At 40.8% G+C, this 27,453-nt stretch overlaps 2 protein-coding genes and 1 long non-coding RNA gene across 8 annotated transcripts in view; all 3 read right to left on the bottom strand.

The window, feature by feature from the left end:
* Positions 1-784: 784 nt before the first annotated feature.
* On the bottom strand, positions 785-15,163 carry LOC310847973 (nuclear receptor coactivator 6-like). Of its 5 annotated transcripts, none has more exons than XM_083746357.1 (7): positions 14,968-15,163; positions 6,924-7,033; positions 5,783-5,913; positions 4,480-4,616; positions 2,729-3,009; positions 2,002-2,157; positions 785-1,014 (listed from the first exon to the last, which is right to left on the bottom strand). In XM_083746357.1, exons 5-7 carry the CDS (start codon positions 2,961-2,963, stop codon positions 800-802), a joined length of 606 nt encoding a protein of 201 aa, XP_083602483.1. In that variant the 5' UTR covers positions 2,964-3,009; positions 4,480-4,616; positions 5,783-5,913; positions 6,924-7,033; positions 14,968-15,163; the 3' UTR covers positions 785-799. The 5 variants fall into 5 exon arrangements, with proteins under 5 accessions (XP_083602483.1, XP_083602484.1, XP_083602485.1 ...); XM_083746358.1 differs by lacking the exon at positions 14,968-15,163 and adding an exon at positions 14,566-14,723; XM_083746359.1 differs by lacking the exon at positions 14,968-15,163 and adding an exon at positions 8,364-9,149 and having other exon boundaries at positions 4,480-4,666.
* A 2,873-nt stretch (positions 15,164-18,036) lies between these two features.
* Positions 18,037-22,852, bottom strand: LOC310847692. Its single transcript, XR_014565966.1, has 2 exons — positions 19,185-22,852; positions 18,037-19,147 (listed from the first exon to the last, which is right to left on the bottom strand). It is a non-coding gene; the product is annotated as an uncharacterized lncRNA (long non-coding RNA).
* A 1,034-nt stretch (positions 22,853-23,886) lies between these two features.
* Positions 23,887-27,453, bottom strand: part of GGT7 (gamma-glutamyltransferase 7) — a 35,347-nt gene continuing 31,780 nt past the window's right edge. For both annotated transcript variants that reach the window (XM_083746212.1, XM_083746213.1), the window contains exons 13-15: positions 27,254-27,391; positions 26,146-26,245; positions 23,887-24,981 (exon numbers count right to left, since the gene is read on the bottom strand). In XM_083746212.1, coding sequence (XP_083602338.1) covers positions 24,818-24,981; positions 26,146-26,245; positions 27,254-27,391 — 402 coding nt within the window. In that variant the 3' untranslated portion in view covers positions 23,887-24,817. The remainder of the gene's footprint in view (positions 24,982-26,145; positions 26,246-27,253; positions 27,392-27,453) is intronic.

The raw sequence follows: 27,453 nt of genomic DNA, 5'->3' as shown, positions 1-27,453 counted from the left end.
AAGAACCAAACCAAAAACAGCAACAAATCCACGGGTACTGACCCTTTGTGTTCTTCCATTTCTCTTCATGGCTTATTAAGTTAGTATCATAAAAAAATTCTCCCAATAAGTGTTTCTTTGTCTATATTATCTGCTTTGTCTTCCTGATTCTACTCTTAATTTTTCCATAGAATTTTACATATTATTTAGCTTTCTTTTTGTGTTTTTCATTATCACTATTATCAGCGGCAAAACAAAACCAATTTATTTACTTTTTTAACTGAGTCCAATGGGTGAAATCTGACATTGTGCAAACAGATTTCTTCTCAAGCAAGGGGACATTCTCTTTCCCTATTTAAAAACATTCCTGTTTTTAAATAAAAACCAGGACCTTCAAGAAAGACACTTACACAGGCCTTAAACACTGATTACAAAACTTCCTCATTAGAAGTTAAATTATGTAGTATCTCTGTATGGTTATAAGAACAGCATCTATCCTTGAAGGGAACTTTGGAAAATCTGCCATGTAGGATCTTAGAGCAGGCTTTCTCAACCTTGGCCCTCCAAATGTTTTTGGCCTACAACTCTCATGATCTCTAACTAGCAGGACCAGTGGTCAGGGATGATGGGAATTGTAGTCTCAAAACATCTGGAGGGCCAAGGTTGAGGAAGCATGTCTTAGAAGATAAAACATCAAAACAGGCTTCAAAAACTATACTCTATACTTAGTTATAGTAAGAAAATTTGCACATGGCAATAAATTGTTAGCAGTCTATAAATGTTCCCCCAAAAACCCCAAACATGCCACAAACATGAAAAATCAAAAAGTGAAAAGTTTTTGGAGTTGTATGAAAGAACAGTTGCATATTTCACAAAGTAACTTATCACTAACTTTTAAAAAGCTGAACTTGCCTTGGTTTCCTGGTATGGGAAAGCCTGTCTCCATTCGTACTGAGTTGTTTTGTCCAATAGGCCCATTAATCCTCACATCTTGGCCTCGGTTTTGAGCCAATGACAAATTGATGGCACCTTCACCTGAAAGCAATCATTAACATTCAAGGCAGAGCATAAATACTGCTTCAATATGGCAGGGAAACAACTACAAAGTAGCATTTAAAAAGGGCTGTTGAAAAGTGACATATTGGATTCAGATCAACAACATGCATTTAAAACAAACAAATAAGAGGTAATAGAGCTTGCACATTTATTGGCTTATTTAAAAAGTCACTTGAAAGCTTAATATTGAGAGTTCATTTGCCACCCTCGGCTCCTTTGGGAAGAAGTGTTGGATAAAAATTTAATAAATTAAAAACAAACAAATAAGGTTGTTTATTCTAGTTGCTCCAATCCAGCAATTTTTTGTGGGTGTAGATGTTATGATATGTATGTTGAGTTTTCCTATTCATTTTAAATGGAGAAAACAATCCACGCATGTATTTCTTCTGTGCAAGGATTTTCTTTCCTTGCAGCCAAGAATGAGACAGCTAGAAAGCAGAAATATTCTTATATTACCAAAGCAAAGCAGCTGTTATTCAAGTACAGCTTCATCTTATCATTCTTATCAATGAAGCAGTGGGAAAATATGCAAAATGTAAGCAATAATAATTTGGATCTGCCAGCAGACTGGCATTTTCAAGCGCATGTGAAAATGAGAAGCAGTATGTAAAAAGCCATAGGCTGCCATCATTTGATACCATTTATCTGACGAATTCTGGTTCTTATATAACAGGTTTTACCCACTCTCTCTAGCAACCACAGATGACATGGAGAAGGGGCACGGAAGCTGGCTATTTGATGGTCAGAGTTCACGAGGCATGTGCTGCTAAAGGAAACAGCTGGGAGAAGGGTACACATACAAAAGTGTAACATGTAGTCTATCCCTGAGGCAGAATATAAGGATGCCAGTGAGGTGTACTATTATTTAGTACTCAAAAAGCTAATGGAAATATTTATTTTTCAAACACTGTGTTTCTTAAGTATACTATATAGTTCAGGAACAACTGCAAAAGTATGTTCAGCTACCTTCAATTTGAACTGAGAGGATTCCCAAGTCTCTAAGTTGTTGGTTGTTGTTCTGAGCCAGCAATCGTAGTCGCTCAGCTGCTTCACGAGGAATATTGAAAGTAACACGTACACTGTTCCAGGGTTCCACCTTCTTCAGTTTTAACTTTTCAGATTCTTGTTAAAAGGAGAAAAAAGAAGACAAACTTGTTGAACTACTACAGAGAATGTACATGGTTACTCAAGTACAATAACTGATATCAATATACAGATATGTAGCCGTGTTGGTCTGCCATAGTCAAAACAAAACAAAATCCTTCCAGTAGCACCTTAAAGACCAACTAAGTTAGTTCTTGGTATGAGCTTTCGTGTGCATGCACACTTCTTCAGATACACATCTGTATCTGAAGAAGTGTGCATGCACACGAAAGCTCATACCAAGAACTAACTTAGTTGGTCTTTAAGGTGCTACTGGAAGGATTTTGTTTTGTTTTGATATCAATATGTAATAGTAACTCTGAACTACTTCACACAAGACATTTCAACCAGCAATTCAAATGTACACTGTACACTTCAGGAAGAAGAGTGGGATATATATTTTTTCGCTAAAAATAACTAGTAAAAAGTCTGCAATATTCTAGAGCAATTTAACTTTAAATAAATGAATTGCAATTTTACATGTCTAAATCTAATATTTAAAAGTTAATTAAGAAATCTTTCACTAAAAAAATACAAAAGAGTGAAATACCCAGGTGTAAAAGGCCAGGAACATTGTTCAAAATTATGTCCAATTTCTGTTTGAAGTCATCATCATCAAGATTGCCTTTAAAAGCTACAAAGATTGTGGAATCTTCACAAGGGCTCTCATGTTTAATGTCATCTTCCTCCAGTCCAGAGTCAAGATCCACATCCAGGTCTTCCATGGTTGAAGAATATGATGAAGTGTGGTTATCTTTTAATTTAGGCATATCACCCCAAACCATGATTATGTAATTTGCTGAAGGAAGCTAATCAGGTATTAAGACAAACCTATAAAAGAAAATACGTTTAAAATATATTATTTATATATTTAAAATATGTTATTTATAAACACATGCACAATTTTACATCTATACAAGCACAGCTTATTGTTAATACTATTTCTATTTTGTTCTTACCTTGTTTAGATCTCAAAACGTATTATGTTCATAAGCTGCTTACATACAAACTGAGGCTGAAATGAACCCCCCACCCCCTAAAATAAGAATAATCAAAATCACCACCTCAAAACTCTCCCAAAGGAGTCTGTGAGAGAGTCCCAATGACTTTCTCAAAACCCAATTCATCACTCTGCCCACCAAGGAAAGGAAATTATTTAGCATTTTTTAATGGTGGTGGGAAAGCATACTGTGGGGGGAACTGACACAGCATTTGTCTTCTTATGAAACCACAAGGGTTCTTTTAGCAAAGTCACTCCCCATTTTTCTTTTAGAAAATAATTATGGAATGCATGATAAAGTGATCTATTTATCCAGTTAGAGTGTAGTTTTGGTCTAGTACCTGGAAGACCAGGGTTCAATCACCACTCAGTCATAAAGTTCACTGGGTGATCTTGGGCCACTCACTGCCTCTCAGCCCACCCTACGTCACAGGATTGTTGTGGGGATTAAAAGAGGAAGGAGAGAATCATGTATGCTACCTTGAGCTCCTTGGAGATTAAGGTAAAATGAAAATGCAATAACTAACAAATGAACTAAATATATATATAAATAAATGAAGTGTATTTGGCATTTATATACTGCTTGATTGTAAAAACAAAAACAAACAACTCCTCTGAGTGGTTTACAAAAATATGAAGTAAAACATTAAAAAATATCCATTAAAAACAGTTACAACTGAGTATATAAAATCTTTCAACGGTTTAATTAAAATCAAACTTCCTAAAAAAAAGAAAGATAAAATACACATAACTTCTACATGTAAGGATAGGCTTGTCTAAACAGAAATGTTTTAAATAGGCACCAACAAGAGTACAGCAAAGGTGCTTGCCTAATGTCAATAGGCAGGGAGTTCCACAGCTCTGACACAGCTTTAGCCAGTAGTCACTGGCACATCGTCTGGCGCTCCTACAGCTGCTGTGAATCACTGCTCCCCAGCAATGGGGCTGCCAAATGCAATTGCTGTGAAACCTCTACCTTCACCACAATAAAAACTACTATACAGCTATACAATACTGAGCAACTACAGTACAATTATTATACAATAATACAACTATTAGGGAAAGCAGTGACATGAACATCTACTGGATGGTACCCATGACATCGCTGACATACATACCAAAGCTTTTCTACTTTCTTCAGACGCTGTGCATTTACTAATATAGTACTAAAGGAACAGGTTTTCCTCCCCAGAGAAGGCACCTATCTAGAAAGGCCTTAGCAAATATAAAGTAAATCCAAAAAAACTAATGTTTTCATTTATCATTTATTAATATATATTGCTAATAAAAAAATAGCTTACCTGGAGATCCTGTATCAGAAGCTGCATGACAATTTAAGCTGACCCAGAAAAATTGAGCCATAGGGGCATTCAGGTTGCTGGTCTGCTTTTGCAGACAGTGGGAGTCCAATCCTCTGAAAACTTCAGCTGTGACAAATCTGCAGATGTATCCAGTTAAAATTAATTAAGGGGTGGGGTTTTTTTTGCTCTGAACCAAATCAAGCATGGACATCATTATATTAGTTCCTAAGTGTTTCACCAAAAGTCAACATAATCCTTCAAATATTTTTTATCAACGATAAAAAGTAAAACCATCTTTTTTAAAAAAGGATATCCATTTATTGATTTAGTTGGATACATCCCTATATCTGGTAGGCAGAGTGTAAAATGCGAGGAGTGATTTTTAAAAAGTTCTTCATTTACACAGGAAAGTCTCCATTAAATTTGCGTATATGGTAGAGGCATTTTTCCGTTTAGCGATTAACCATAGGGCTAACATACTTACATCTGTATTGTTTAATGTTAACTTAGTTATTAAGAAACATAGTAACAAATAATTTTAGAATGTTAAAAAATCAAATAAATAAATGTTTGTTTGTTTGATCTGCGCTGAGGAAGTCAGCATGTCATGTTTTATTTCCCTAATCCAGGGAGAGTTTGCAGAGCCAGAAGTTTACAGAAGGGGTTCTAGAAATCTATTAAATAAATAAATAAATAAATAAAGCTAACCAAAATCATTTTCTGATAATAAAGTAGTCTCTCCACCCATACCAAGATAAGACTTGGCGAATTATATATGAAATTGGTATACAAGTATTTATGCAGCATAGGAATTTTAAATATCTGAGGCCACTCTCACATACTGAACACACAACATTAAGGTTGAGTTTTTCCTCCTTTATGCTGATGACTTTATAGCTCACTTAGAACATGAGCCTATGCATGACTATTCACAAGTTAGTTCCACTGAGTTCAACAGGGCATATATGCTTAATGTTTCTTTATTAAATATTATAATTATTTTATAAGATTTTATCCTATACAAACATACATGGCAGTAGGTTACACTTAGCTAAATGAGACTTATTTGCAAATTAATATGACTGGATTAGGCTACATATCTATTAAATTCTGAACATTTGACAATCTGCAACTGGCATTTGATAATTTCTGAAATACTAAAACCATTTCATTAGTGAATAATTTTATTTGTACATAGGTTATCTGCATTATTCTCGGCTATATCTGCATAGCAAAAGCTCACACTACAGACATCAATGGCTTGCTAACATTCTAATACTTGTTTTTCTAAGAGGTTGGATACCTGTTAGTCATAACTCCACAATTATCTTAAGTTGAATGACGATCACGTTATCCACAAAATCATACAACATGGTGCTGATCTGGATTAGATTCTGGGTGAGGTCCTGTTGCCCTTCCTAGATAACAATAAACCTAAAATAATTTTTTCAAGAAGAGGGGAAGAATAATTAACTCTCCACAAGCCTCTATTTCTTAAAAAAAAGAAAAGAAAATACATTAGCAAACTATATCTCCTTTCAGCTGTTTGTTGTATGCTATCACACTCTAGCTACTGGTAAACAAACAAGAGAATTGTGGAAAGCATTGAATTTAGACCTGTGAAACTTTGATTTGAATCCATGGGGGTGGATTCATGCCTGCTTGCACAATGGGGATTTCCCCCTCTCCTCTCTGTCACATGCCCCCCAAGCTTGGCTAGAGTGGGTGAGCCCCCAAAACAGTGCACAGGGGAGAAGAGGGGGGATTGTTCCATCTGGCAATGCTTGCACAGACAAGATGTTTACAAAACCTAGGGTTCACATATCTGGAATATTGCAATGTCCGGGCGGAAATTGGCAGAGTTGTTTTTTTCCGATTTTCCTCAGAAATAGCTCAACAACTTTGCCCTCCCAAAAAAGCTCAACAACCTTTTTGAATCCCACCCTATGTTCATGTGCTATCTACTCATTAAACTCCAATATATATAATTTGTTTAAAGAAAGTAAAACCATTTTAGTTTTAGAGTAGAGGAGCAAGATTTCCCTATCCATAATTTCCACACTACAAATTCTCTTCTAGTGGCTTTCCCTATAGTTTCTAAAAAGTACTTGCCTAAAACACACCTGTCAGTTTGGCATATAGCTATAGGAATTTTCAAACAAACCCTCTCACATGTTCAAGAAGTAACAAGGGCGTGACTGTAAGCTTTACCACAACTAATATGCTCACTAGCCATACCAACCAGCAGACCCTAGACTTTCTCCATACTAAAGAGAATGTCACTGAATTTGTGATGGGGTACTTCAACACCTCTTATAATAAAATTTCCAACTCCAACACCTAGACCAACAGGGTCACCAAAACTATGGAACATAAAGTAAGGCATAAAGAAAAGTACATATGATTAGCACTACATGAAACCAAAAGAAACTCTTTTTACTTACCAAGATGAACTTTCAGAGGCTCTTCATTATATGTTGTTTAAAATGGCATTCATTAATCTCAACCTAACAAGCATTTTAGATGATCGTTTCAGCACACTTTGAGTTTAACCCTAAGAAGAAAAACACACACATGTATAATGTTGCTTATGAAAGTAACTTGCACAGTCAGACTACTTGATCAATCTAACCCTCAGATAGGCAGCTCTCCAAGTCCTGCTATCTGAGATGAAAGAGGCCGAATCTGGTATATTACGCATGCAATGCATCCTATGTATTGCTGAGCTATGGCATCTATCCTTTACAAGCTATTTGTCCAGAAACTGAGTAAAATGTCCCAATTACACGTGAAGTGTAATCTAATATGTTTGCCCTTTTTTGGATCCATATAAGGCCAGACGAACACACAAGCAGCTTGACATAATTTTATATAAGGACATTAGTGCCATAAGCATATCAGACTATAATACTTCTGCCAACTACAAAAATACTGTAAAATAAAAGGGGTGCCCAAGTTTTCCCATAGGTGTACAGTTCAATCCAAATGGTCCACAACAGATGTCTAACTACACTTTATCCAAGAAACATTATTCTCCTCCTCTTAGATTTATTATCAGGAAAGCCCAGTTCAGCTTACCAACTTTCCTTTATTAGAAAGGCCTGACAAACATATAGAACTTCTTGCATTCCGTGCCTTTGTATTAAAGTGGTGGTGTGGTCAGACTGGCATTGTGCCCAGCTCAAAGCCACTACAGATGGACTTGGGCCACTGTCAGAACCATTGGGTCTGGTCCCATGAGATCCTAAGATGAAATACATAGCACCTCATAGGTTCAAGCAACCTCCACCATTTATTTTGACAGTGTCAATCTGCTAAGAGGGTCCATTATGTTTTCATTTCAAAAGAACTCCAAGCTAACATAAACAGTCTCTCTCTCTCTCTCTCTCTCTCACACACACACACGCACACACACAGACACACACACACACACACAGACACACACAAACCTATTAGGGTACTTTGGACCTCTGTGACAGAGAATGACCTCTAACCATTCTGTCTCTTTATGAATTCCCAACTATGCCCCAAGACTCTTTCTTCCATGATAGTAAAACAATCCAATATGTCCCATACATGTTAAGTTGGCAACTACAAACAGGAAACAAACAGAGCAGCTTTCTCCTACTATCACTCCCTAACTCTAACGGGCATTCAGAGACAGTATATATCTGGTCCTCCAGATATTGCTGAACTTCAACTCCCATCAGCCTTAGAAAACATGGCCAATTACCAGGGGTGGTGTGAGTTTCATTCAGCAACATATGGAGAGCCAAATGTTCCCGGCACCTGGCATGTAGCCATCAAGACATAAGGAACACAAATGATGTAACTCTAAGCAACATGCATAGAATTTCTAGACAGACTCCCTTCCAAATGCTTACCAGATCTAGATCTGCTTAGCTTCCACAAAACTGCTACAACCTGTGCCTTCACACCATGGGCTGGGACCAACATAGAATGCTTTCATGCTTATAGTTAACCAGAACTGGCAGATCCTTAAAAACCTGTCTATATAGCTGTGTTACTGCCAAAACAGGTAGATGTAGGTGAGAATACTGTCTTGAGGTTCAGCTAATAGTGGCAATACAGTAATGTTATAACTGCATCTGATTTATTTATTTTTACTTTTCTGCTTTGTAAATATGAAACATTGTTTCATTAGACTGAGAAATCAGTAATGGGCATTGAAACAGTAACACTATTCTTGTCAGTGTTAGAAACTCAGATGTACAGTCACAGGAAAAGAAAGCACACCCTCTTTGAATTCTGTAGTTTTACATATCAAGACATAATAATAATAATCTATTCCTTACCAGGTCTTAAAATTGGGCAAATTCAACCTCAAATGAACAACAGCACATGACATCACCCTCATAACTCAAAAATGGGAGGAGATAAAAAAATAAAATGTTGGATTTAAACTTAGTTTTGATTGTTCAATAAGTGCACAAAATTTTAAGAAAATTGGATGACATGAAGTAAAAAAAATCATTAAAAATTTGATCACTTGATATGGAATGACCCAGTAATATAACTGAGGCACCCAGCACTGTTAGTCAGGACTGCTTGATCACACTTCTTCAGTGGTGCAACAGTGAAACTGCTAGCACATTTTCAAAGCTCAGCAGGGTTAAGGATTATTTCAAATTGGATGTCGGATGGCGTGTACTAAAGGTTTAAAGTAATTTTTAATTAATTAAACTAATAGCCAAAATCTAATGCATGTTGACTTTAACATGTGAATCCCTGCTAAGTCTGAAAATAGTTGTTTTGCCCAATTTTTTGGAGTACATTAATGTATGTACATTAATGAAGGGATGCAGGTGGCGCTGTGGGTTAAACCACAGAGCCTAGGACTTGCTGATCAGAAGGTGGGCGGTTCGAATCCCTGTGACGGGGTGAGCTCCCATTGCTCTGTCCCAGCTCCTGCCCACCTAGCAGTTCGAAAGCACATCAAACTGCAAGTCGATAAATAGGTACCGCTCCGGCGGGAAGGTAAACAGTGCTTCCGTGTGTTGCTCTGGTTCGCCAGAAGCGGCTTAGTCATGCTGGCCACATGACCTGGAAGCTGTACACTGGCTCCCTCGGCCAATAAAGCGAGATGAGCGCCGCAACCCTAGAGTTGGTCACGACTGGACCTAACGGTCAGGGGTCCCTTTACCCTTTACCTTTAATGTATATTAAGTGTTGATATTCAGTGATGTTTGTCTCAAGTTTTGACATGCACAATGTTTGTCTACCATTGTTGACACTTGCTAAATCTTAGACCTCCATTGTAACACATGTCACAGTGCCAGACAAGTTACATTAAACTTCAGGCTAATTTACTTAACTAGATGCTCATTTTAAGGATACAACAAATAAAAATATTCAGGATTTGTTCAGGCGGAGACTTTAAAAGTATCCACGTCACAAACCATTTATAGTGCTGGATTAAACCCTGTGGAGGCCCCTAGGCACTCAAAATCGGGGGGAGGAGGGCTCACACATTATCTCCGTTTTTGTAATTTTCTCTCAAGATCAAATCAATTTTATTTTGATCCATTGTCATGGGGCCCCTAAAAGGAAAGGCCCATAGTCTGGTGCCTACTCTGCCCATTTGTTAATCCTGTACTGACCACGTAGGGCACAGGTGGACAACCTACATCATAGGGGAAATTTGACCAGAGACATAGAAAGTAAGAAAAGGAAAGAAAGAAAACTGATAACAGGTAAGTGTGCAGAACATGAGAATGTGGGGGTTGGGCAGCCTTAGCTCTAAGGACCAGAACCTGGTGTAGCAAAAGACAAGAAGTCAGTGCATGTCACATTTGTTTTTAGAGACCACAAAGCAAGTCTGGAGCAATAGTAGCAAGATGGAACTGCTGTAATATAAGATGTGGGTGAACAAATGTTTGGTCGAAGATGCAAAAAGTGAAAGTGACAGATCCTTTAGCTATGCAAAGCAGCAACCAGGATTTGGCAAAAACTGCAAAAGGTTAGAGAAAATAAAAAAGACGATAAGTAATCCCACTATGTGTCTAAAATTTCTTTGTTCTAGGATAACAGTAGGGAATTATTGCAAACTGCTTCAGACAGGTTTTTCTACACAAATTAGTACTGTACACAAAAATCCAAGCACTCAACAGGTAGACTGAAACATGCTACACCAACTTTTTCTAAACATGCAAGTGTGGCCAATTACAGCTACACTATATGTATGGAGATGTGGAATCACCCCCAAATGAGCAGTATGAACATTAATGCTTTCCCTATAGGAAAACTTTAATATCTGAAGTGGCCCTACCAGGACCACTTTAGATGTTGTATTAAAGAATGCAAACTAGATCTGTGAGTGACCTATACAGGTGGCACATATTTTACAAGCAAGTTTTCCTTCAGACTCAAGAGAGAAGGAAGAACAGAAGGTAGAAAGTTGGTTGCAAAAAGTGATTTGGAATTTCCAACAGACCACAGAGACAACATAAGGAGCGGCATCAATCACTTTTAAAGCCATCTTTTTGCCAGCTGGCTTTTTGTTCTCCTATTAGTATTATTGTTAGTTTATTCCTTGACTAAATTTTACCTTGTTTTGGTATACGGTTTTGTCATACTGTAAACTGCCTCAGGTGAGACCACCACAAAGGTGGGCTATACACTGAAGAAGGTCTTTTCTTTGATATATAAAGTCCTAAATGGTATTGATCAAACATACATGAAAGATCAACTTGTCCCAAACAGACCAAACTAAGAGGTGTTTTCACTGTGGGAGGCCTTGTTAGCATTTCTGTTGCCCTAGAAGACTCAAGGCACGGCAGCACATGGAAGAGACTTCTTTCTAGTGGCCTCCAAGGTCTACCTGAACTTTTGGGTATGGCTGAATCTGTTTTCCCTTTTGTAACTGATACTCTACTTTTTTTTACTGTGAATTGGTGTTTTATGCTTTTTTGTTTAGATCTTATCATATTTTTTGTTGTAGCCCAGTCCACAATGGGACACATTGTGTCCCACATTGTGAAGAATATGTAACATACATGGACAAATTACACAGTGTAATAAATAATATTTGCAAAAAGATGTGTGCATCTGCCAAGCCAAAACAAGGATCCTAACAGTTTTACTCTTTCTCAGTTCAGCTGCTTGCATAATATGTCATAAGAGTCTCACCTTTTGAACTTTAAAAAACCTCTCATATACAGCAGCAGAGATGCAGAATAGCAACAAGGGCATTTAAAATAAATTTATTTGGTATATTTGTATACCACCCTTTAGGCAAACATCTCCCATGATGGTTTACAAGAAAATGTTTACAATATAGAAGAGTTACACCCATCATAACAGAACCAGAAAGAAGGAGTTGGATTAATTCATAGAAATGAAAAAACATTGTGTTGCAAAAATTTAAAACTTAACATATTAGGGAATGTATGAGTAGTGGAATATTTCACAACAAATAAATGGAAAACAGAGACCAGGCTGAGGGAGAAGCACCAACAAAAAGTACTCTGATGCCCAGTCAATTGGTGTACTATGAAAAAAGCACAATGAACAGTACAACACCACACATGACTACTCAGAAGTAAATCCCATGAAATTCAGTGAGTCTTATACCATGTGTGTATAGATTGCAGCCCAATATGTTTTTCGATTAGATTATGAAAAACAAAAACTTGCTCAGTAAGAAGATAACTGCTAGATAAAGTACCATATTTTATGTAGAAGACCAAAGGCTGCAATTCACAGTGATTTGTTATTCCCAAATATTTTGCTGTGTAATAAGTTACAATTCTTTTGTTTAAGAGCTAAGGCTACAACTCAGAAAGATAATTGTGTTGGTACATTCTTTTAGCATTTGTATCCACACAGTTGCATTTCTCCAAGTTCCTACCCACTCACAATTATTTACCAGTGAACGGTAATTTTCAACAATCTCCAGAAGTTTATAGATTCAGCATATTTAAATACTGTATTAAATATTACGCTCTACATTACATACTTGTTACATTTTATCCAATATTGTTTAACAGAAATTTGTATTTCCCATTCACTGTTTGACTACAGTTGATGTTATTTTAACTTTGTACACTGCTATGAAATTTTATATGAACAGTAGCATACACACACACACAAATATATATACTGAAGCACTGTGATACTAAAGTATATTCCAACAAAGTTGATCCCTTCTCTGTAAATAATACTACTTTCCACATCATATTCAATTCACTGGAAACTCCACTTAGAAAGGTTCTTTCAGTTCCCGCTCAAACCCATATATTTTGCATCTTAACCCACAAAATACATCCAAGTACTTATGTGGGGGAATTGTTTTGTTTTGTTGTAACTATTTATTTGCGTTTTTATCTTGTATTTTTATCTTGTGAACTGCCCTGAGATCTTCAGATTAAGGGCGGTATATAAATATAATAAATAATAATAATGAGCCTCTGCATTGATTAGAGAGAATGAGGGACCCTTTCTACCCTCCATTTTCCTTTAAAAAAAGAGTGCCAATAAAACAATTGCTCATATTAAACCAGTATTTTGCTCAAGTTGTTATTAGGGGTTGTATTTGCACCTATAAAGTAATTTCTTTAAACAAAGGGAAGGCATATCAAATTTAAATGCAAACAAAGTCCAAAGCTAGAATTCTCTTTCCTGTGTTAAATTTGGCAGCCATTTAAGTTACACTTTGCCACCTGCAAAACAACCCTCAAGAGTTAAGACTACAGGAACAAGGGCTGAACAAGCAGAATAATTAGCCAAACTTTAAACCACCAAAGAATCTCAACCCCCCAACAGTCCCAAGTAATTTGCAGAAGTTACTACTATTCACAGGTTACATCATTTGTTATTTCAGTGACATTTCCAGCCAGTAGTGATATGACTGAATTTTCTTGCATTTTAAATGGTAATGTGAGCGCCCTATGACCAAAACAATGCTTACAATATGCATCGCTGATAGTTTTTGATCATTTGTTTTCAAACAAATATATAAACCCAAAGGAGTAAAATGTGCCATTCAAAATATTCTATAAAGAAGGAACCAATAAACTTTAAAAACAAAAGTGCTGATGTTCTTAGGGTTCTGGGTCCCTTAACTTAGGCCAAAGGGTCACCCTCGGACAATGTTCTTTCCCAGGGTTATTCTAGGATAACTTTGCTGTGTGAACAGCCTCTAAGACCAAGTCGTTAAGTGCTATCAATTCCCATACTTAACAGTATACGACTTACTCTCCAGTTTTTAAGATTTCAAAAGGTTTCTTGGGATAAGGACCTCTTACTTGGAACATCAGGTAAGAGCCATCATCAAACAGGATACTAAAACTTCCATGGATACATCACATGTTATTTCATATCCAACCTATCATATACGCAGAGCTTATGTGACACCAGCAGGACCATTTGAGATTAGTAATTTTTGTATACATATCATGTCAAAAAAGAATTGTGGTTCTAATGAGATTTGTTAACCCCAAAGGGCAGCCCACCTACACACAATGAGCCCATCCATATCAACTTTTTCCATTATCCCGATCAATCCAAGTTATAAACCAGCAGCACAACTCTTTGTCTATCTGATAATTCTGAAATAGACGTGTGTGAATAATTTAGTGAAAAAGTCAGGCTGCAGATAAATTATTCAGCCTGGGCTCCTCAGGGCTTTAAGAGAAGCATAAAGCCCGACTACACATACCACTCCGGGCATCTTGAAAAGAGACGAAGCCCACCTCAAAAAGCCTGGCACATTTGACAAGCGATTTAAAAACAAAACAATTGCTGGAAATATAGTTTGGAGACCCAGTCCTTCTGGACTCAGGGGCGAACCTCTGCTGCCAACTCCACGTGTGCACTACCAATGACCAAGGGAAACCAAACGAAGCAAGAGTTTTGTACCAAAAAAACAGGACTGCCTAAGAGATTGGGCGCTGCGAGGCAAAGGGGCGGCCATTGTGTTTTGTCCTGGAGGTCCCCCCACCTTGTGTCTAAACCTGGGCCATTCTCTCGTAGTCAAAGGGCATCTAGTAAGCCGGGGTGGGTGGGTTGCGGGTTGAGAGACCAGGCCCGAGTACGAGGACAACCCCCCCCCCCCCCAACACACACACTTTCCTCCTCCCAAATCCGGGCTCAGCCAATACGCTGCTTTTCCTGAAACACATCCTCCCCCTGTTCCCAAAGACCTGGCACCGTCCGTCACTCGCCCTCGGTAGTGCCAGGCCTCCCCGGTCGCCACGCACGGCCCTTGGGAAGCCCCCGCCCCGCTCCCCCCCCCCCCCGCTTTCGTCCCGGGCGACCCTGACCAGGCCCGTCCCTCTCAACGGCTGTCACCAGAGCCCCTCCCACAGCCGGGCCCTGCTCCCCTCGCGCCTGCTGGGGCTGCCGGGCAACTGCTCCTCCGCTCGGCCCTCCCGCCCCCCCATACGCAACCCCCCCCCGCCGGGAACCCACCCGCTCGGCCCCGCCTCGCACGCACACACCACACGGAATCCGGTCGCGCGCGTTCACCTGGTGGCGCTGCTGCTCCCGCTTAACGCGCCCGCTCCCGGCCCCCGAAAGAAAGCAGCGGCTTCGGGCAACAACGCCGCCACGCTCCTTCCGCCGCCGCCGGTTGCCCTGGCGGGAAAGGAGAAGCGGGTGGGGGGCGGAGGCTGAGGGTGGGGAGAGGTCAGCGCGAGCCCGAACCTCCAGGACACCGACCCTCGAGCCCGGCCGCGGCTCCGCCTCCTCCTCTTCTCCTCAGGGAGGCCACGTGACGGCCCGGCTGCGCGCGCGTCGCCTTGGACCGGGAACGCGCCTCCGGTTTGGGCGGCGGCGGCGGGAGCGCGCTGTTCTATTTTTTTTTTCCCCTCCCGCCTTCTCCTTTCCCTCACCGAGGGAGATTGGGGGGGGGGGGCGGTTGGCGCGCGCGGCCGTAGTATCTTCTCTCGAGCGGCTCGGTTAACTTTACAAATCTCGGCGGCTCGGAAAAACAGCACAGAAATGGACTTGTTTCTCCTCTCGCGCGCTCTTAAAGCCAACTTCCTTGCTTGCCGCCTCAGAGAGCTAGGAAGCCTCCGTGTAAAAAACGAGGTTCCTCAAAAAAGAAAGATGCTGAGGAGAGCTTTATCCATCTCCGCTTGCCTCAGTTATGCTACAGTCCTGATTCTCTTCAGGGGATCCATGGCTCAGTCCTCTCGGAGCTGTTGTCTTTCAGGATCCCCCATCCTTGATTCATCCAATCTAACCCACATTAATCCTAGAGGGAAATTTTGTCACAGGCTATTAAACCGCTTTCTCTGTCTGGCAGTAGTCCAATACATACTTACATGTGTTGCTGTTGTGTATGCAGCACCATCATGCATACCCTCCAATATTTCTCCCATGAAAATAGAGACGTCCTATTCCACTATTATTATTATTATTATTATTATTACTACTACTACTACTATGGCCGGCTTCCAATATATATAGAAAACATAATAAAACATTTAACATTTAAAAACTTCCCTATACAGGGCTGCCTTCAGATGTTTTCTAAAGGTATGATTACCTACTTATCTCCTTGGCTTGGGGCTCGAGTCCGTACTTTCCAACATTTCTCCAATGAAAATAGAGACATTCTAAGGAAAAGCAGGACATTCCAGGATCAGAAACCAGGATGGCTTCTGGAAAACAGGGACACTTAGAGGGTCTGCATCATGGGATCCATGCGTTGTTTATGGGCATCAAGCATTATAGAGTAACGACAAATTTGCCCTGTCATAAGGCAGTTGCTGTTTATATAGTTGCTTGAAATAGAGGAGGCAACAGAAAAAGTAGAGGAAGTGGGTGCAAATGGGGAGAATGTGTGCAATCAGTACTTGGGTACTGCGGAAATCACACCAGCAAACATGCATAAACATGCACAAGGTGAGACAGGCTCCTTTTTTCTTATCCTTCTATAAAATCCCCATCTCAGCAGCCTTTTCCATTCTCATAATCATAGCATAAGGAAACATGAGCCTCTATACAACATTTCCTGTATAAAGCCATCATTTGCTTCCTTCCAACCAGCCGCTATTGGAACCAGTATCCTGGACTACACCGACCTTGGCTGATCCAGTCATGAGCCAGTGTGGTGTAGTGGTTAAAGTGTTGGACTAGGACCTGGTCTCTGCTCAGGCATGAAACGCGCTAGGTGACTTCAGTCCAGTCTTTCAGCCTAACCTACCTCACAGGGTTGTGGTGAGGATAAAGTGTAATTATTGGGTTACAATAATATGTAATATGGGCTACTGTAATAGAGGGTCAGAGCCAAAAGGGACCCACTCCCAGTATCTAGTTCCCAGTGTAGATGATCTACCAGGGGGACTGAAGCCATTTCCAGTTCCAGCCAAGTTGTGGATTTTAAATCAAATGTGAGCCACCTAGTCTACGGCCATACTACCTTGAACATGCCCGATCTCATCTGAACTGTGAGCCACCTAGTAGATTTTTCAGATCAGAAAACAGGCTATGAATATACAAAATAAATATTTATACAATGGTTCAGACCTTGGCATGCATAGGCCTCAACCCGCTTGTTTCTATGCTACATAATATCCTTGGGTGGGTGGTGATTTGGAAAACTTTGAAATAAAAAAGGGAATCAGTCTTGATATTGACTCTGCTCTTGGTGGTGATAAGCAGGCTTCATTACCTCACATGCTAAAGTGGTGACCGCAACCCAAGTATTAGCCTTGCTCCTGTTCTTATGTGCCAAATGACTGGGACTGGAGTGGCAAAGCTGCAAAACTTGATGACAGACTCAGAACTACAGTATCTTGAATGGTGCAGTTCAAGACCTGCCCTCATGTTCAGCACCTACAGCATAGAAATAAGGTACGGTGGTACCTCGGGTTAAGTACTTAATTCGTTCTGGAGGTCTGTTCTTAATCTGAAACTGTTCTTAACCTGAAGCACCACTTTAGCTAATGGGGCCTCCTGCTGCCGCTGTGCCGCCGCTGCACGATTTCTGTTCTCATCCTCAAGCAAAATTCTTAACCCGAGGTAATATTTATGGATTAGCGGAGTCTGTAACCTGAAGCGTATGTAACCTGAGGTACCACTGTATTTGGAATATATTCTGTTGTATCCCATTACAGAGATGACCTGTTTTCAATCTTTTCAGACCCAGAATGCACTTTCAACCCAAACATGCATTTGGGGACCTATCTCTTAATTGTTTACCATATACAGTATTTGCATGGTGCCATATACCATATGCAGTATTTGCATGGTGGTAGTGCTCCTGTTGTGACCCACTTTGGATCAGGCCATGACCCACTAGTGGGTCCTGACCCACTGGCTGATCACCAATTTCCTAGATCTACAAGCACAAGGATTCCAGCTTGTGCAATGGATCTTACTCTTCCTCTCCTTTCCCCACATGCCCCACACACCCTCACCCAATCAAGTCCAAATGGTTGAGGGATCCCTTAGAACATTTTTAGTCTTTAAAATTATCACACACACATAACGCCAATGAATTATAGTAGCTTAATCATGTGAGCAATGGGTTTCAAAACTATAGCTGTAGTAAGAGAAAAGCTAAAGAGGATGCAATACCTTTGAGCATATAATACAAAAAGAAAAGTGTTTTTATTTCTGCCTTTTTGTTATTGGTGGGAAAATGCATGAACATATTTCTTGACTGTACAACCAAAGTCACAGTTGTGATAACAATGCATTTTGTGTTACTTGTTTCAAAATAAAAATGATGCTATACAGTAAACATGTCAACTTTACAATTTGTATTCATGAACTCTGTTTTTCAAAGTATACATTGTGTTTTTTAAAAAATCCCTCTTCTTGCAATTTACCTTCTGGTAAAATTAAACTTTAAGCATTTTGGTTCGCAGCAACAAAGTAAGTTTAGATGGTGCTTCAGACATTTTGCTCAGTACCTAGAAGATAGGTGGGGGAGTCCACTGAGTATTTTGCTCTTTACAATCCATATGTTGATCAATCTAACACATCACACTACAATTTGCTTAGATAGACACTAAAACAATATGCAGTCAGTCACAGATTAGAAAAGGAGAGGCCAGTTCTTTAGTGCCCTCCTGCAGTAGGTGATCTAGAAAGGGATCCCTATTGCTGGAACAGAGCTACAGTAGAGTGACTGCACACAACTGAGGACCAGTGTCTGAAAGGATAACATTCACTATTTTATATCTTATATATGATATCACATCCTTCCCCCCCACTGATTAACTTAAATAACTGCCATATCCCAGTGCTATAGCATACACACCATAATGAATTCAGTTTTGAATCCTTGTTTCACCCTTAAGCAGGCACTGAGCAGATCATTAAATACTCTCTCTTCACTTGGGAAAGTTGTGGTCTTCTAGATGTTACTGAACTTAAAACTTCCATCATTCCTGTCCATTGGCCAACTTGGTTGAGACTGATGGAAGGTGGAGCAGAACATCTGGAGGGTCACTTGTTTTGCACCCTTGTTCTAACCTCTTCAATTTACAGTCCTATGCATGCTTACTCAGAAGTAAGCCCTCATTAAATTCAGTGCCGCTTACTGCCAGGTAAATGTATATAAGGAACAAGCATTGACCAAAAATTCAGAAGAACCCCAATCTGATACTTAAGAAAATTGTCGTTAGATCCAAAGCACTTTGGAGGTGGCCTGATTCAGTTTGGCTCCAAATCTCAGTTTGGAAAGAGTCAGCTTAAGACAAGCCCTGAATCTGTCCAAAGTATTCCACTTCACTTCAAGATATAGGATTCATCTAAATCATCTGCACACCCCTAGCTTGTATAGGGTTGCAGCTCTGTGAGCTCATCTTGACTTGGGGTCACCAACCCACAGGTGCACAAGTACCATGTGAGGCCTTCCTCAGCACCCACAGCTTTCTCTCCCACCCCCCGCATCATCACCTTTCTCTTGTAGGAATAGAAGGCTGTCTTCAAACCTAATTTGGGTGCAGGGGTGATGACAGCATTTGGAGGTGCCACAGCTACAAGAGAAGTCTCCTTTCAAGTCTAATTCAATGAAGGAAACTGATTGTCACAGCTGGGAAGGGGACAGTTAACATGGGGAACCATACTTGGCCAGAAAGCTGGATCAGATTGTGCCACATTTGACAGGTGGGCAGAGATACCAACCTGATGTCATAGGATGTCAGGTAGATCCAACCCCAGCAGAAAACAGCTCAGCTTACATTTGGTACCAAATTTAGTGCCAAATGCAAACTGTGCTTGCTAAGAAACAATTGAAATGCATTCTAAGGCTATGATTGCTCCTTTGCAAGCACAGCTCATCCCACTTTCTGAACCTTTGTAGTGGGTATGATAAACCTCTGTGTGAGTGTAAGTGTGTGTGTCAGTGTGTACATGTGCACTCTGTGTGCAGTATGTTGCCTCCTCAGAGCAAAAATATGGATATATCCCTTCATTTCATCTTATCTTCCTTCACTGCAGAAATCCACACAAGTGTTAACACATATATGTGGAAATAGCTCTAAGGGATCCATTGTAAAACTTCTGACTAATAATCTTCTATGGCTTTGTATTCATGGACAAGTTTCTAATTTTTCTCTTCTTAGCCCCCCTAAAATCCACTTCTGTTCCCATGAGGAAGAACAAATATGCCAGTTGCTCATTCCAGTTTAATAAGAGATTTAACAAAATGTCTTGTCATTAGGACAGGCAAGTGTATATGGAGGAAGGATCCTTATATCAGGGATCTCTAAAAATCTGTACAAAATCAGTTTCTGTGTACTCTATGCACTAAGATGCACTGAACCTTGCTCTCCTGATATTGGAGGCTCGGCCCTCAGTTTTGCCCTCACCAGACAGCTGTTCCCAAATGGAGCCCTACCCTTTCCCTGAAGAAAAGTGAACAACACTCAGGGAAAGTAGCCGGGTGAAGACTCTATTATCTATGTCCAAGACTCTCACTCTGTACAGCCCCACTGCTTCATCTCAATCACTCTCTCCTAGCACCTGAAGTTCCCCAAAATGGCAGATGTGCCCTCCTCACCAGGGAAGAAGGGGTGAGGAAAGATCAGGAACAAGGGGAGGGGGGAGACTGACATTGGGATCTGCTGCCTCTGTGAATCCTGCAGCCTCACTCCAGGCAGACTGTAAGCATATGTTGGTACATGCAGCCAGTGGCGTAGCATGGAGGTGCCACAGGAGCTGTTGCCCCATGCACAAAATTCTTAGGGTGCAAAATTTCTGCTCCTCTCTTGCCTGAGGCCTTGAAACTGCTGAATTGCAGTGCCCTCGTGGTGTTTAAGGTGGTCTGGAAGGAATCCCCTCATTTTATTATTTCCTCTTCTTGCACCCTCTTGTGGAGGCAGGTCACTGCTTCTCCCCAACCCCTCCTCTCCCCGCACCCTCCAGTCACCCCTCTGCACTATGGCTAGAAAAGGCCGCATGCGCTTTTGCCGGAGAAGCACCACAACTCCTGAACTTCACTTGGGGTATGTGTTTATGTGTTCTGGGTTTTTTTCCTCTTTCTGAGGAGGGGGCACAATACTTGCTTTGCCCCGGAAGCTGGCAACCCACACTACACCACTGCTTGCAGCTTGGTTGATGTTGTCATACAAACATTCAAAAATCTCACGTAGGCCATTTAGCAACTTACAACAGAACAAGTGAATGAGCCCTTAACTAGTGAATGATTGTAAACCACATTGAGGTCATCAAAGGACAGTTAACATTCAAGCATAAAGCATGAGCAGTGATGGCTTCTGCAGTGTGTTTGTTCATTTATACCTCCAACATTAGGAAGGGTCATTCTTCGTATTAAGTTGGTTTTCTGTCATGTAAATGTGCACATGAACAAGACAATATTCATTCAATTCCAGTTCATGGGATATAAGATCTGGAGCACCAGCACAGCTATTAGCAGATATACATACAGAATATGTACAGTAGCCATAGGTACAATAATATGATGGGGGAAAGCAATAAAAGTTATGCACTGATTTAATGTGAAATCAGTATAGGGGAGATATTTTTGTGGGTGTGCATTTAATACGTCAAGTGCTGTGAAATTACATTTTGTTAGGGAGGGAAGTTGTTCAAAAGTTAATGGAAGGATTCTGTACGCTGATATAATTTTTATTTATTAATGGAGCCAGAAGCAGAGTTTTTTCTGTGATTTATATGGTGTAGAACTGAATGCTTTCCATTCAGAAGAGGCCTTCATGCAATCAGTGAATACATGGTGGTGGGTGGGATCATTTATTCCGTTCACTCCACCAATGTGCACGCTGTACCTGCAGCTGTACACACATTGGCTCTGTCAGCAGGCTCAGGGATCCAGGTTCCCACATCGGGCAGATAGAACCCACACCAATTCAGCTCCCGACATGTAGGGCTCCCTGTGCATACCTTCCACTGAACATGTGGAAGCTGAGGACAGAATGCGCTGCTGTGGCATGCGCCCTGCCCCCATGCTTTCACTGATTGTCTATTTCACATCAAGAGAGTTGTTCTGATGTACCCACTATCATCTACACAGAGAACTGAAATATTTGTACATATCTCAAAGTGCTCCCGATGTGAGGTCCTCTTGATTGATTTCTGACATAATAAACTGAGTGTGTCAGCACCCGTGTCTAGAAATAATCTGAAACACTTGCCCATGTCTGTTTGTGTATTTGCCTCTAGTTTTAGTAAGCGGCAGTTGTTCTTCTGCTTCACAAATCAGACTAAGACAGACTGATTTGGAGGATGTTTAAAAGTAACTTTGGGTACATTCTCCTTGACATCAACGGAATCACTTGTACCCAAAGTTACTTTTAAACTTTCAGTGTTATGCATAAACTACATTTCTATTGATGGTGTACCTTTTTATTGCCTAGAACTTTGTTTTGTCCTGGATTCTATCGCATTTCAGTGAAACACTTTCTTTGTATCTCTTTAGCACTTTGTAGGCAATGTTGCTGGCAATTCAGATGAACAGGGTAAACTTTGCAAGAGCTGAGCAGCTGGGTCATATCTGTTTACAAAAAAACTCCACTTCGAATTTATGAAGGGAAGTGAGATAAACTTGGCAAGAAGTCAGCCACAAGTCGATTAAGATTAGAATTTACAATATTTTTCCTGCCCCATTAGTATTTACAGCCAAGCCTCAAAATTCATTAATATAAACTGTCTTAATATTTTTGTTCTTAGTTTACATTTGAGAACGACAATGGGGTGTGTGTGTGAGAGAGTAATATGCAATGTCTTGATCTAGTTTTATTATCTGTATTTTCAGCATAGATTAAGAAAGAAACAAGTACACTGGGCCAAGGAAGAGACAGTGAATATGAATGCATATGAGCCTAAATCTTCTTCTCCTCACCACCATGTTTTGCCAGTTGTTTTTCAAAGTTAATGATTTGAAAATTACAGTTAACATAACATTTAGGTGAGAAAGGATAATAATAATAATAATTTATTATTTATACCCCGCCCATCTGGCTGGGCCTCCCCAGCCACTCTGGGTGGCTTCCATAGAAACCAAAAATACAGTAAAATATCACACGTTAAAAACTTCCCTGAACAGGGCTGCCTTAAGATGTCTTCTGAATGTCAGGGAGTTGTTTATCGCTTTGACATCTGCTGGAAGGGCGTTCCACAGGGTGGGCGCCACTACCGAGAAGGCCCTCTGCCTGGTTCCCTGTAGCTTAGCTTCTTGCAATGAGGGAACCGCCAGAAGGCCCTCGGCGCTGGACCTCAGCGTCCGGGCAGAACGATGGGGGTGGAGACGCTCCTTCAGGTATACTGGACCGAGGCCGTTTAGGGCTTTAAAGGTCAGCACCAACACTTTGAAAGGATGGCCTTTTAGTTTATTTTGGTTATGTTGGGCCTTGCTTTATGATTGGATTGCCGTGGTTTTGCCCAAGAAATGCAATAATAAGCTGAAATGGAACTGCAGCACTATGGAAAGCCAAGATTTCAGTTAAATTATTCAGTAGAAGATTGCACTGGATCTGCCTGAGTTCTTTCTGCATTAAAATTTTCAATGTTATTATGCTGGTAGGGCTACTTTGGACAGTAGCACGAGAAAACTGAAGCTCAGCTTTCCCCCCAGTATAGATGTACATATCATTATCATCCAGATCCAAAGTTGAACTACATAAATGTATTGTGTCAAAACACAACAGGGGGAACCTGCAACATGTTGAAATAACTGGCAAGATACCATAGCACTGATGCCACCAAGAGGACACCATTGGGGCAGAGAGGCAAAATCAGAATTATAAAATCTTTCATTAATATGTGCAGAGGAGCCAATATCTTATTAGAACATGTATGCTGGTACAAATCATTTGACTCACGGGGAACATCTGAGAATGCCCAGGGCTAACTTAATCCATTGTTCTTATTCTGTATTCATCTACTTGAGAAGGAATCATTCAGAGTTGACTAGTACAGTATCAGAAATAAATGCACTGGACACAGAAATATCTTTGCCTCATCTTCTCAGGTGAATACAAAGGTACCATTTCAAGAGCACTCAGACCAGTATGTGTGGCCCTAGCACACAGTCAAGCTGAAACATCCATGACAAATATACATATTGGGAGGTAAAATGCTGGATCAGCCACTGTTTAACCTTTTTTAAATGAGTCAGGCAGCCTATCCACTTTTTTAAAAAAGCAGCCTGTACACACACACACACACACACACACACACACACACACTTATCTCTCTCTGTGTTTATTCTTGCCTTACAAGGGGGAGAGGGGGACAGAAAACCTTATTTTAAACTGCAGAACTGTTCCAGAGATTGGAGGAGACGGAGTAATGATGTCACATATATTAGCCAATAGGCACCCGCCACAGATAAGATTTTTCTCATTTATCCCATTCAGACTCAAACCTGTGAAACTGCGATTCTTTCTTTGCCTTTTTAGAGAACTTGTCTCAAAAGAGAAGTATGTGTATTTACAGAGGAAGGAACCTGCCACCACTGCTCTCAGAACAGCACACTTGTACATAGCCAGTGGTTTGCTTCCTGAATTGTTCCCAGTGCTTAGTTTAGAAATATCTCTCTGTGCATTAAATGGCTGGAATCAACCATTGTCAGGGTGCTGCTGAAATTAAACCTATTCCCTGTGCTCATATTATAATAATGCCTGAGATTCTTTTAACTCAAGTTCATAGTAACAAAACAAAACAACAAAAAACTAAGGTCTGTATTGTGCCTTTGTCAGCCTTCATTGCTGCATTGGTTTTAGCATAGAAGTGCAGAGGGGTCTATTCAGCAATGGAGAAACCAATAACAAACACTGTTTGTTCCGCCTCAGGGGGAATGATAAAGGGATTGTTTGGGAACATGCACAATGTGTTTTGGAAAAAGCCTTATTTCATGAAGAAACCCATCTGGGAGTTGCTATAATATTGTGGCTCCTGCTGCATCCTCACTTCTTGGGTCTTTCACACCAATTATGAAATTGTTGGTTCTTCTGGCTCCGTGAACGAGAGAAAGGACCTCGATTTTGCTCACCGGCTGACCCCTGCTTGTAAAGTACTTGATATCTTCTTCAGGAAACTCACCTGGTGGAGAATTTTAGAAAAGATTAGTTTTATTGAAAGGGTTGGCAGCAGTCCCGATCAAGGTGCTGATCCATGTGCCAACTGGTACACAAGGAAGGCAGATCCCTGGATCCACCCTTTCCCTCCTTATGCAGAGGAATCATGTGCAGTCTTGTGTATGTAGAACATCTGTGTCAACATGTTCACATTTCCTACCTATAGGATCAAGGCACAAGTGCTTTAAAATAGTTGTAGGGCTTGGTGTATTAATAAGGGAAGGTACCTAAGCTAAATAATAGGAAAATGGCACAATAAATATGCATTTGACTCCCTTGACCATACAGTTAGGGGTGGTCAAACACCAGCCCATGATTCTGATCTGGCCTGTCAAGTTTTTGCAGGGGGAGGGGGCAGTCACAGCCCTATTTACCAGTTGCAATAGAACTGACTAATGAAGCGCATTTTCTTTTCCACCTCCATTTAGCGCCCATGTGCCATGATGGGGAGGAAAATACCTTTCCTTGTTCCTCTGTTGATTTTACCTGCCTTTCTGCTGTTGGAGAGCAGATCAAAGTGCTTTACAAACATGAAAGAGAGCTTGGATCTCCCCCAAATTTCTTGAGTCAATGCTCAAGAAAACATGGTAGCAGACTGAAGAGCTCTTTCCTGTTTCCGGGGGAAAGGCCATAGCTCAGCAGCAAAGCATTTGCTTTGCTTGCGGAGGGTCTGAGGCTCAATCCCTGGAATACCCAAGTAGGGCTGGGAGAGTCCTTTGCCTGAAATCCTGGAGAGCCGCTATCAGTCAGTTCCAAGTTAGATGGACCAATGGCCTGACTCTGCATAAGGCAGATTCCTAGGTTCGTTCTGCCCACACTGCAGAAGAGGAAAAGTGGCTAATGTTGCAGGTAACATAAGCAAAAGTGCAGAAGCATTGCTTCCACTTCACCAAAGTACCGGCATACAGTTTCCTTTTCAGCTTCTGCAATGTAGTCAGATACAAAAAGATTCTCCCATCTTACGACAGCCATACGATGAGGTTCAACAAACCATGTCAAGATGAGGAAAAATTACAGAGTAATCTTAGATGTCTCAGGGGGAAACCCTCACCCTGTTTCACTTGTGTCTGAAATCACAGAAGTGAAATAATAAAAGTCCAGACTTCAAAGATCAGTGATCCATACTTACTGTCAACTTCCAGGATATTAGACTGAAGTTGAGGATGAAGCCGGCCTAGCGAAAGACTCTCACTCAGGTTCTTGTTGTAGGTCAAAACGTTTACTAAAACCTGTTAAAAGATCAGGTGAAGCAGATGCTAAGGTTTTTGATGAATTGTTCATGACGGAATCTTGAGTCTTGTTCAGATACTCAAAGTGAAGGTGCAGTAGCATGGCTGACACACCTGCCTTCCACCTGTATGTGGGTATGTCTGCATAGTGGCTTACGCTTCTGGACCCCTACCTATGTATGCATCAGTCATGTGATCTGCACACTAGAAGAAATAGGGTGCATGGATCACAGTATTGGTTTCTGCACCAAATCATCATTCAAGAACATAACAGCAGCCTGCTGGAACAGGCCAATGACCCATCTGGTCCAGCATCCTGTTTTCACAGGGGCCACCCATTCTGCAAACCTGTCCTCCAATGTCTGGGAGTCAGCTATCCTGAAGGGATGGCACTATAGTCATGATCACACACTCCACTTATGCATCCATTATGAACTTATTCCCTCTCCCCAAAAAAGATAAGTAAGGTACTTCTATGCAGTCAAAGCCCTTAAGACCAGTGCTATTTTTCTAGAGAAGGAGGTGCCAGAATTCACCGCGAACACCTCCCTTGTTCTCTTATAATGGCAATGGCACCCATCTGAGAGGTGCCAGAACTGAGTTCCAGCGAATTCCAGCTGGGAAAAAAAGCCCTGCTTAAGACTAATATGGTGGTCACATGCTGACACTGAGTGACAGTATTAAGTAGCACAGTTCGAACCACTTTTCACAGTTCAAAGCCAGTTTATGACTTCAGTAAAAGCTGGGCCCAAAAGAACTGTAGTGCCATCCCAAGGCATTTTACTGTCAGAAGCAGAATCAAGATGGCGCCTATACCACACGCAAACACACAGGTCAATGTTTTTTAAAAGTGTTTTTGCATCAGCTCAGACATTTGTTCTTGCCTTCATCTATCCCCTCGCCCTCCCCCACCTGCCGCTGGCAGGGCTGGTCCTGGAGACCCAGTTCTTTCTCTTGGTAAGAAAGGATATTATATTGCAAGCATCCAGCAGTGCTCAAAAGACTGACCTGTGTTATGCTGCTCAAAGCTTTGTCACCACCATTGGCTCCCAGACAAAGGTAAGTCCCACACATCCCTTCTGATGGCCGGACAACAGTGGGTAGCAAGAAAGACAGCGGCCTTTTCCCAGGCTGAATAAAGTTCCTCTGCAGGAAAAATAATTTTGCAAAGCACTGTTAAATATATCTGTAGGAGCCTTTCCCCCTCA

The sequence above is a fragment of the Podarcis gaigeae genome (assembly GCF_964106915.1).
Source record: "Podarcis gaigeae genome assembly, chromosome: 6".
Lineage (NCBI taxonomy): Eukaryota > Metazoa > Chordata > Lepidosauria > Squamata > Lacertidae > Podarcis > Podarcis gaigeae.
This window is presented reverse-complemented; position numbering and strand designations above follow the sequence as displayed.